This window comes from Cryptotermes secundus, unplaced genomic scaffold (assembly GCF_002891405.2).
Source record: "Cryptotermes secundus unplaced genomic scaffold, Csec_1.0 scaffold391, whole genome shotgun sequence".
NCBI classification, from domain to species: domain Eukaryota; kingdom Metazoa; phylum Arthropoda; class Insecta; order Blattodea; family Kalotermitidae; genus Cryptotermes; species Cryptotermes secundus.
In genome coordinates this window covers 42,825-55,007 of record NW_019737394.1, presented here as the reverse complement: position 1 = coordinate 55,007, position 12,183 = coordinate 42,825, and the positions used below count along the sequence as shown (strand labels likewise).

At 43.4% G+C, this 12,183-nt stretch overlaps 1 protein-coding gene across 1 annotated transcript in view; it reads left to right on the top strand.

Annotated features, from left to right (window-relative positions):
* The window catches only part of LOC111870352 (sn1-specific diacylglycerol lipase alpha), a gene marked incomplete at both ends in the record, with an annotated part of 110,580 nt that overhangs the window by 57,818 nt on the left and 40,579 nt on the right, over nt 1–12,183 (top strand). The window contains 2 exon segments of the mRNA XM_023862559.2: nt 4,622–4,833; nt 10,085–10,186. Of these exon segments, the coding sequence (XP_023718327.2) occupies nt 4,622–4,833; nt 10,085–10,186 (314 nt within the window).

The following is a 12,183-nucleotide window of genomic DNA, read 5'->3' as shown; positions in this document are numbered from 1 at the left end:
AAAAATAAGGCTATCCTAAAGCCACAAATTGATATTTAAAATTATATAAAATTAATCTTTCAAAGTGTTATAAGCTGCGAAGAGATTTGTGTTTGTTACTGCAGTAGACCACGCACAGGCTTCGTCAGATTTCTTCTACTGTTTGCTGCATTGGCTCGCCGTGTGAATATCGTTATGTTACCATTTCCCTAAATAATAGATCCCGCTTCTTTCATGTTGTCGGGAGCCAGTGGTTAATATGTTCTGCCTACATTATGCTGTTCCTTGCGCTGCGTGGTTCCAACTACAGTAAGCTATTTCGTTTAAGCCACCTGGGTCGAAGTGGACGAAAAATTTGGTTATTTAAACGAAGTGTTCTCTCCCACACAAAAACCATTCCCAACAACACAACTGGATACACCACATCAGTAGAAGTAACAAAACTGCACATGAAGAAGAAACCTGGAAACAGCGCCATAAACAAAAATCCAATACGTGAAAGCTTACTAATATAAAGAACATGAGCAGCGAGGCTGCCATAGAAGGTCTGAAAGCACAAACCACTAAACAGCAATACAACACGAGGCTATCGAGGACCAAATATTAGGAATACCACATTTTCACCCCGAAACAACACATGGGCGACCAGTGGCACAAGCAACAACACTCATATAATACCCGCGCCCCCATAAAAGACAAAGTATCGAAAACACATCATATCCAGTATACAGGTGTCCCAGGTGTTTGGTGCCATACTTCAGGAGCGTACTGAGGGTTCCCTATAGAACAACTTTTAAATAGGGACCCATGTCCGCAAACGTAAAATAGCGGCGCTAGGGCGGCATTTAATATCACTTTGTTTAAACTTGGCGTCTCAATGTCGAAGAGCATGCGCAGGCATATTACCCCCTCCAAACTCTTAAGACTCACCTGCTAGAGTAGATGTTGGAATTGGCGCCCTCCATTTTCAATGCTTGCGTTACATCGACGAAAGAAACTTTGGCGCACCCTTTCAAATATTCCAGGTGTCTCACGGATCACGTCACATGCAACAAGTATTCTGGCCCAACAGCTCGAATTCATTATCCACAGGCGTGTCGTAGATCAGGCTTTTCACATGGCCAGACGAAATAGTCCAGAGGTGTCAAGTCTGGGGATCGGGGTGGCCAAGGCACTGGGCCTCCTCTTCCTATCCAACGACAATGAAAAGCAGCATCCAGGTAGTCTCGTGATACAATGCTGAAGTGTGCCGGCACTCCGTCATGCTGCATCCACATTTGCCTCCGCACATTAGTGGCACGTCTCCTAGCAAAGTCGGAAGGATACGTTCCAGCAACACCTTGTAAAAGGGCCCATTGAGTCGCGGTGGTAGGAGGAAAGGCCCAATCAAGTGATCGCCAATGATGCCCGCCCAGACATTGACAGAAAATTGCGCCTGCTGGTAACCAACTACAGTAACGTTGGGGTTTTCGTCAGCCCAAACGTGGCTGTTTCGACTGTTGAACTAGCCATCTCTTGTAAACTGCGCTTCGTCTGTGAATAACACGTGATTCAGGAAGTTGGCCTGATGTAAACACTGGTTCAGTATCCACTGATAAAATTGAACTCCTGGCACGGACATACGTCGTGTACTCGCGTTGTATGACACGGATAAAGCTGTTGGTCGTGCAGGATCCTCCAAACACTTGATTTTGATGTCCCGACAATCTTGGCAATGGCACGAGTTCAAGTGAATGGCTGTTCCTCTATGCAATGCTTNGCGACTGCATCCGTTCTGCGGTGGTATGACTCACGGCAAATTGCAGCCGCGGCGCGCACTTGATTGTACGCACTGTATTATAGGATAACTTTTAAGGAAATAACAAGAACTTTATTTTAAAGTTTCTTATTTAGATACACATTTCAATATATTTAAATATTATAATTCTACGTAAAAATGTGTACATGACAAGAATAGCAGTAATTGATCCATTGCGACACGCAGTCCAGTAACAAACGTATATGTATTTTACTGTTTATAAACCCCTGATGATGGCCGTTAATGACCGAAACATGTAGCATAATAAGCAACATCTTAATAAACTAACTGATTTTGTCTACATTTGTGCCTATCAGTTATTCACTGGACGTGTAGAATTGTTGTGATCGACGGACAAATTTACGTAGTAGAGACATACGAATGAAGATTACTAAGTAAATTGAGACAAAATTATTTTGTTTCTGGACATTGTCCGTCGTCCTGTTTTTGTTTAAAAGACACAGAGTTTCGAGACTGGTTCTGTCTGTCTCCGGAGATAAGGTCTAGCTCTGTTGATTGTCTTTCTATAGTTTTTAAGTCAAGGCTTTACAGTGATATTTCTTTCTTTATTTATTTTCATTAGAACCATTTATATCATTAAATCTTCAATGTATTTGTGTTCTAAGTTTTTCTCTTATCTTTTACGATCACCTTTTGCTCCACTATTCCGGATTAACGCTTAATCCGAATGACATCTCCCTCCCAATTAATCGGCATTATGGCGAGCGTTTACTGCCTGCCAACTAGTCGATCACATGACCTTTCCAAACGTATTTTTCTGGAAGTTTTGTTTACTTCCGAATAGAGAATTTTGCAGAATTACTTCTCTGTGTGCTGCTTACTGAGTTCATTCACTGTTTACCATTTATTTGATGCCATATAGGTTTAACAATAGCTTTTCTATTTATCTGGATATAGTTTTCTTATGGCTGGGTTATTTTTATGAAGAATTTAGTTTGTATTTAGTAACATAATCACCGTTACGAGTTAGTAGATCGGGTAAGCCATCTGGAACTTCGTATCGCTCTCCTTTAGCAGTAGCTACATCTCCATCACAACCAATTTCCATAGCACCGAAAAAATGTCTGGCTCCATTTGGTTGGGAAACTCTGGCACCCCGTAGACTGATAGCCCGTCTGTGCGCTCTCTACAAAGCATACACCAGGAGACCGGCTTGGGAAGCGATAGGAGGTAGCCTGCTTAAACCATGCTACCTGAGCAGGGACGATCATAGTTAGGAATAGGAAACAAAGAACAGATGTTGACAAATATTCCTTTGTAAATAGGATCATGTTCATGGAGTTAGGCCTAGGCCCACTGGGGCTGTAGTGCCAAGGGGGGGAAAAAATAGGATCATAAAGGATTGGAACAATTTACCTGCAGACATACTAGCATTTTCCCCTGTAAATTAAACACTTTTAGAAAGAGGGTTAGGAAAGCTGTTGCAAGTACAGAGGCCTTAGGCGAAGTTGAATGAAACACGTGAAGTAATGTGAAGTGTCCTTGTTCGAGTGCAGTGAAACGAACACAAGCACGTGCCCTTTTATAACTTTATATGTTTGGATTTGCACTATGTGTACCCTGCTTATTGTATGTACTTTGTTTTGTATTGTTCCCTTTATAAGTTATAGTCTTTCCTGGTCTGTATCAGTGTAAGATCTGCTGCCACCGGGTGAATACCCAATTGCAGTAAAATAATAATAATAACAATAACAATAACAATAATAATAATAATAATAATACTCTTGTTCTCTACTATTTTTCTTCTTTATTGCACCGTACTCTCTTCCTAATACGTATTTATGCGTTGAAATTTCTAATTCTTTTGTCCAAAATCTGGCTCCTCCAAACATTTATTCCTTCGCACCTCAGTGAGTGGATCAGATCGTTGTTTTGGGGCACATCCGCTGTCCAGTGTTTCCCCTGACTCCCTCCAATCTCCAAACTCCTATGCCCAGCAATACCATTCATCTCCTGTCTGCTCCTTCAATATAGAGACCGTAGGCCGGTGTCCTGTGCAGAAGAACGCGTACCGCGGCGCTGTTAATACGAGGAACTGCGAAGTCTACTACATCCTAATTTGCGATGTCTGTTCCCTCCCTCGTTCCATCCCCCGGGGTGCCCTTTTCTACAGCAAAGAAATGAAAAAGTAAGATCAATTTAGAGAGGAAGACCGAGGGAGCCCAATCACCGAAGGGTACGGAGGGGTGATTTTAGCGCGAATGAGATTCCACTTTTCCCTTTTAATGAAAGCGCTTCCAAGGAAGAGAACTGCGCATGTCTACGTTTTGGAGACTGTCGCACATCACGAATGTGTAATGAAGTTTGGTACGTCTAGTAAAGCTGTCCTTGTGGGTAATTAAGCACCACGACTTGAAGACACACGGAGGGGGAAGTTTTAGGCACTATATGTGGCTGAATTCTCCCCAGGGGAAACAGTACCCGGTGCTCGATGAATACAGAGGAACGTTCCCTCAGTCTTTTTGAAACCTGGATGAGAGGGAAGTAATTGCCTCTACAGGAGATAGAAAGCAGGCTTCTCGGTTTTTTAGCCAATATCCTAGGCACTGAACTCACTGAGCTATGCCGGCTGCTAGCATGATAATGAGTCCACAATTGGCACACAATCTGAAAGCTCACTGTAGCTCTGTATGCGGTGAAGTGAGATGAATGAATGTTGTGTTCAAGAGTAGAGGCAGCGGCACTGCGTGTTCGCCACATTCACACAGTGAACATAATGTCCTAATTGTCAGTGGGTACAGACAAATGTAGTAGGGATCCGATCGTCAGAGCCTCGTTTCGAGGAGATGAAAAGAGTATGATAATGTTTGTGCTCTGTTCCAGGATTGTTGTGCTGTGCGTGATGTTGGCTGTTGTGGAGTTCGACCGCTCCGTGAGGTGTGTAGTCCTCCTGTGGGAGCACATTCTAGGGTACCTCGCCATATTGAGCGGCTCCCTATTGGTCGAGCTCTTCATCTCCGTGGTTGCCATGCGCGGCAGCATCCTCGATACAGAGGCCAGGGCGTCCATGAAGTATCTTCTCTACGTGCGACTCGGTAGGTAATGTAGACTCATGCATTTAAATACAATGAGTTCTGGGAAGACTAATCGCCTACTTTCCTTTCACTACATGTTGAGTATTTGATACGACACGGATCGCATGGAAAATGCCGCGTCCAACAGTTCTTTCATTGTTGAGTATGTATTCATTGTCGCGGGAACGTGTTTACCGGTCTGTTGCCTAATAACAAATACACAGACAGCAACATGATTTCATAAGCTTCTTTTTATTTTCTCGAAATAAGGAAAGTAAGCTACCAGAGCGGAGCCTGAATATCTCTGTCGGTATATAGGCTACGGCTTAGGGCCCCCATACACACACAGTTTGGCCTCCACTTCGGCCTGCACAGTTGAAGACTGAAAGGCAAAACTGACGTGTGTGGTGCGGCCGGCCGGCCAATCATTTGGACTGTTGGCCTGTGTGGGAAACCCGTCAGTCCGTCAGTTCTGCCTGCAGGACCGTAGCACGTGACGTGTGTGACTCAACATTATAGGCTGGAAGACCGTGACTGGGACATGAAGCCTGCCGCTTTATCTGCGCGTGTATGGGGAGGAAAGGGAGGGGGCAAACTGTCACAGTTTTGCCTGTAAGGTCGATCGGAAGGCCAAACTGTGTGTGTATGGGGGGCCTTAGACGGCCGAATCTAGGGTCCACCTGGCCTTCTATGTAATGGGTACTGAGGTCAAATCGGCTGGAAGCTTGAAGCTGACTGCTTACCTCCATCTAATGCTGAGGTTAGTAGCTATACCTCTACATCTCCATAAGTCTTCATGTTGCGATTCTTGGGTGATTAACCGCAGGTGTAATATTTTCTTTGCCGTAATAAAAACGTTATATTTGATGTCACAGAACGTGTTGGAAGTGACCTTCATTGTTCTCAATACACACACGTTGCGAATGTGCACCCTGATGTGAAGTAAAATGTTTTCTGTTATGGAGGATCGCCCAGCACCTGAACGTAGTGTATTATTGTGCATTGCTTTGTATCGTAGTCGTATCGTAAGAACGAAAATATTTCGGAGAAAGATTTAAAGGGGTTTACCATTCATTCTGACTGATATGTTGCATGCTTTGCATTGTCCGAAGTACTTTTTCAAACCATAACGTCGCGGAAACTGATTCTGTTTCTTTTATTAGGTGACAAGATGAAGTAAGAAATCATCTCAGACCATGCAGCTCCTTACTCTATCTTCTCATCTGAAGAAAGAAGTGTAACCAGTTTCCAAAATGTTGTGGCTCGCAATTATTGTGACGAAAAGCAATATCAGCCTCTGTTTACAGTCAGAAGCCATGGAACCCAACTATAAGATTTGACGTTTGAACTGCGAGGATTTTTCATATCGTGGTCTTCTGAGCTGTGTCTTAGCGTAGTCTGGCAGGTGGTTGTATACGTTTTCCGAACAACACTCTCTCCGTCTTCAGAATGGAAGAATAACCTGGATATGGAGGCAGCAAGTTCCTCCGAAAGTTTTTCACCTATGTATCAAAATACACAGCGACACATCTCAGAAGGCCATAATCTTGGCACTCATCGCCACCGGAAGCTCATCTCTCTCAAGTATGTATCCTCGTCTTCATGTCCATACAGCTTCCCTCACATTTGTCTCTGTCAGCAAATATCAGCGCCCAAACAAGTATATCGAATTTAATGAAACACTGATTTTGTTTGCGGGGCCTTTGAAGGTCTGTTTTAATATTTAATTTAATAACGGATGTAAATTGCAATAATGTTCTCAGTAGACCAACCGTATTACTATGGAATCAGTTGTAACATTTCGGAAACTGTTTCGCCTGCCATAATTACTGAATGATATTGTCACGTGTCCAGGGTTCCGTGACTAATAATAACTTGTTCTGGATTAGGCGATTTCATTTATTGACACTTCTTTACAATTATTCGTAATTACAATCAACTACAACAGTTCACAACCAATGATTGCCTAAGACTCGCTTCATTCCTTGTTGGACTACGAGTGTCTTCCACTGTGACTGACGTGGTTCTGATTTACGAGTCGGTCACTTCTTCAGCTTCCGTTGTCCGCTGGTTAACTCTCCACAGTTGAACACTGAACTATTGAACTGCCTTCTGAATTATCTTAGGACTGACTGACTAAAGCCGAACGACGACTCACTTACGACTGAACTCTCGAATCGAATCGAGTCGAGTCTTATGTTATGACCGGCGGTCAGTCGGCCAGTCTATCTTGTAATAAAGCACCCATCTGGTCTTTACGACCATATTTTTATTACTGTCAGACAGTTGCGGGTTTTTGATGTGGGTAGTTCTTTCTGACGAGAGGACGGATCTGTCGTTTACAATTGCTGCTGTCCCTGGCCAGCGTAGTCATTCTTGGGTCCGAGTCCCGTGGGACTCGTAACCATATTTTAGTATATTTAGGATGTTACAGTAGGAGTTGGCATTTACGGATGAACATTTTCCCGACGATGAAGCTGTAGAAAGGAAGTTACCGCCTGGTTCCGACAGCAGCCCAAAGAATTTTATGCTGCTGTTTTTCAGGGGCTTGTGAAACGCTGGGACAAATGCCTCAGTGTACAGGGAGATTATGTTGAGAAATAAAAGCATTTTTCAAATCAGTACTCTTATTTGTTTAAGTTCTGTATCCACTTGTAACTTACATATTGACTGACCCACGTAGAAGTCTGGAAAGAACAAAAATATGGTAATGGATCTAAACGGGCCCCAAAACCAAGAACGACTGTGCTGACGAGGACCAGCAACAGTTTACTGGACTGCACATAAAGACTATGACCGTAAGAGTTCAGTTGCAAAAAAAGAACTCTGGTCGTGATTCTCAAGAGGCTTGGCGCCAAGAAGAACAGACTGACGCAACTCTGACTTAGTCTTTAAAGGTTTAACGTATGATTTTCCGGCAGGGGGCTCCCTGCTTCCCGCTATGGCTCTAAGGGCATGACAGTTCCCGCTTTCACATACCGCTCGATGTTGAAAACAAGAAGACGCCTCTGCATTGCCATCCAGAGGGTGCACTGCACGTTGTACAAGGCATTACCAAACAGGGTGGTCTAGCAATAATCATCTGGCTTTGTATTCGGGAGGTTCTCACGTTGAATCTCGACGGAGCTACTGGCTACTCTGACTCCGGTTTTTCGTGATTATCCTCTGTCCCTCTATGCAAATTTCTTTGTGTGCCTCAGTTAGGTCACGACCACCTTCTAAATTTTTCCCAGTTAATCGTTCCTCTGTTGTCCTATCATTCGTTGCTGCGTAGTATCCAGTATTGAAAACATCATAAAATGGCCCACTAAAAGAAAGTAATACAGAATATTCTTGAAGTCTCGACACACAAGGAAGCGAATTGTGTTTGTGAATTTGTTGTCTCCTTCCACAGAACACTCATGTCGCTTACCGGGAACACAATAATTGTATTAATATGCCATTGTCACAAACTCTTAGACTTTACTTACGTAACCACTATGGACCTGGCATATATTCGAAGTTTAGGAAATCCGAACGTGTTAAGATACCTGAAAACGGAGGCAGAATAATCTCCGAAACGTTTTGTGTTTTAAATAAGAAAAAACAGAACGACGGATAATGTCCAGAAACACAATAAGTACGTATTAGTATGCCATCGTCACAAACTTTCAGGCATTATTTGCACATGTTTGTTCAGTGAGATAGCCTCTCTTCGTAAATTTAAAATATAATTGGCCATCGAAAAATAATTCCAAGGGGGGACGTGTGAGCTGTGGTGTTTACTGCATAGCAACTGTATTACCAGCGTTTGACCGCCCACTGTACGTTTCATTTCCTTTTCCTGCTTCTCCAGACTTCATGGTCACTCTGTATTTAGTACTGTCAACCCTGGAAGTAAAATAAGAAGTAAAGTTCCCCTATGTTTACTTGTGCATCTCACCTTGAAAGTGTATGGGGAAATGGAGGTATGAATCTACGTGATTCTCTGAAGATCTGTGACAATGACCGAGTCCAGTATTCTATTTGACGTTGCCCATTGTCTGGGATAAGACGTTTCGGAAAATGGATTCTTGTCCATCAGAAGGCGAAACGGGGAGGGAGGTACCTACTCCATTGAGTCCCTGGCACAACAGGTCCAGTTTCCGAAACTATATGCAAGTTGAGTGCAGTGTGCAACATGATATTCTTAACCTCGGCACTGGATGGAGGTGAGTGGTCAGCTTTACGTCCCGGCCGCTTTACCCTCTGAGTAAGAGCTCCCGGTACACATTGGATAGGAGGTTTGGTGGGCCCCAGTGCTGGCCGTTGCGGAGAAGAGGAAGATGTCTTGTCCTTTCGCAATTCGGACCCCAATGCCTGAGATGCTTAGCCCATAACCTAGTCAGTCTGGTGGCTCAAGTGTCCCTATTCAAAACCATTACCACCGTTTAAGTTGATAAGTGAGATAAGATCCAGAAAGCAATGACTGAAGAGTATGTATTCTGATGGATCTCTACCGACGTTTAGGAGGAACTTACTGCCACCAACTTCAGCGCCAAAATGTTTGCCGAGTAAGTGACAACAAACACATACCGAGGGAGATGTTCCTTCCGTGTGCTTGTTGCTTGCCCAACTTACTCTCTAACCCTGAAGATGAAGACACTGCTTTTCTCCGAAACGTTGGTACAGTTCTACGACAGCTGCGTGGCGCCACATCCCAGAAGGTGGTAGTCTTATAAAGCGAGATGTAAGATGCATTCAGGCCTAATGAGTGACCCGATGCTGATCGAATTCAAGAATCGCCAATTACTGACTCCTGTGGACCAGAGGCGTACGTGTTGCAGCGGGTGGGGAGGTTGGGATGCTCGACTGCACCCCAGCCCTTAGCATGAGGAGGCCCAGTGTGTCTTCAGGCAGTCCCAATATGAATGTAAATGTTAATTTTGTAACTCATTTCTTATTTCTGCTTAGTGTCTGTAGATTTGTGTTGTGCTTGCGGTGGAGTTCCAAAAGAGCCTCATTAGATTCGCCACGCATCTCTGTATAATCCTATGTCGGTCTGTAGGTATGACCATCGGGAACCGTTAAAGATTTTTTTTTATGAAATGTTACATTATCTCGTTTCGAACATTCCAGTTACGATTAAAATTAGACGTAAATAATGGACATTTACCATGAAGACGTACATGGCTTTCTGGATTCATCTCGAGGGTGAGTCATTAGTCTTTTACTGGAACGAAGAATATTTCGATCAGATGTTCAAGTACATTTTTTTCCATGAGTCATAATATTAATGTTTTCTTTGCCGCAGGAATTATGTTGGTGGAGATTGTGTGGCTCGTGCTGGGAGTCACGTGGCTGACCTACCACTATCGGGACTGTCCCGTTGAGGGCGCCAAAGAAGCAGTTCTGGGTAAGGGGCAACATAATCTCAGAGGAGAAACATGTGGCATAGTGTGTCTTAGTGGAATTTATCAGGGCAGTCGATATGAAAACGATCATCTTCTAGGATTTCACACCATCTAGTCTGATATGATACATCGTTTTAAATGTTTCGGAAAAAGCTGCTTCCTCCATCTTCAGTGTTGAAAAATAAGGCGTACGTTCTTTCTCCACTGACAGTCTGCTTTTCTTCCCTGAAAATGGAGCAAGCAGTGTTTTATCTGAGGTCGCGGTACACATATTGTGAATCTGGACCTCTGTCAGGCTATTATTTCGGTGGCATTTGGAAATTAGTTGAAAATGTTAAGGTGCGATTATTGAGGGAAAACCTTTGTCAGTATGCACTGCTGTTGACCTTGTCACAGGTAAACACTCATTTCAGACTGTACTTTTAGATGGTCACAGAAGTGTATTTCCAGCTACCAGTGACCTGGGAAGAATAATATGACGATGATACAATGACTCCTTAAGACAGGGAAACCGAAAATACTCTGGTATGCTACGTTACAAGAGATTTCTCTATCGAATAAACCTTTAAAAAAAGTATGAGGAAGGGGACATACTCGTACATAGAATAAATCCAGTTCAGACTCTCACACTGCCAGTCGGCTTCAGTGTGTTGATTAGTTCGAACTTCTGCTACAGTCTCTCTGGAGCTTCAGTAAGATTTGTTAACCTGTACCACTTCTACACCCAGTAAAATGTACATCAGTTTTGTACAACTGAAGATTGTTCTTGGACCGTGTCACTCTTAAACAGTGCCTTAACCGGCAGCTCCACAGACACTTGCAACATCTGCTTGGAGGCAGCTCTTCCACGCCAAGGGTCAAGGGCCCAATGAGCTTCTGGTCAGCAGGTCCCTCCGAAACGTCGACAACAGTATGACAGACTTCACAGCGTCGGATTCCTGAAGCCAGTTATCTAAACTATTGGCAACTCGTGGCCCTCTGGACAAATGGAGGCAGGGTCAGTTAAATGTACACCTTCCAAATCAAAATGTAAATTCATTCAATAAAGTACTTACTTCAACAGTAGGTGCATTTCCATGGACGTTTTGAACAAGGAGGTTGTGCTTCGTCCCACCTCCCACCCACGCTACATTAAGTCAAACACATTGTCGTTCTTGGTATAATAAAATCCTTCATCCTTTGAGTTTGGGGGGAGGCTTGGAGCCCCTTTACCCCAACTCAATGCATACAGACGAATGGACATACTGTAGGGATGCATATTCTCATAACCCTGAGCCAGCCTGCATACATTTTGTACACCTCGCTTCCACAGAAGTAATCTATATGGCATGAACACTTCAAAATTGACCTTAAATTCTCTTCTGTGCTGCTTTGCATGTAAGTCTGTCTGTTCAGAGCCAGCACTGAAACTGTAGCTGCTGTAAATATTAACCTTCTTTTTGGGGTAGATGGACAAATTTGTCCTGTCGCATTACTGTAGGACTATGCCTAGAGCTTTTTGTAAGACCTCTGATACAGTCTGAGGGGATTTTCTTTTTATTAAGATTGTAACACCATCTGCATATTCTGCTGTACAATAATCATTGTCATTAAGCTACCACAGAAGTTTGTCCTCAATCAGGATCTACAGCAGAAGTGAAAGCACACCTGCCTGCAGGCATCCTCTAGCTGTGGACACCCTCAAGGTTTCTCCTGACAAGGCAGTTATTATGTTCCTGCTTTCCAGCATGGAGCATATCCACCTACAAATGTTGAGCTTGATTCCGTGCCTTCCAGCAGCTTGTGTTATTACGTTAAATGTCGTTCTGTCATAAGCTCCCTGTGTATCAAGGAATGATCCTAGGGCTATTTCCTTGTATTGAGTAGCACTTTTTCTGCATGTTACCACATTGTGAATTGCAGTTTAGGTGGATTTACCAGTTTGGTAGCCATATTCGTTTTGATGCACTAGATACTCCTTCACTACACCGTCCCTATTATATTTATCCATTAACATCTC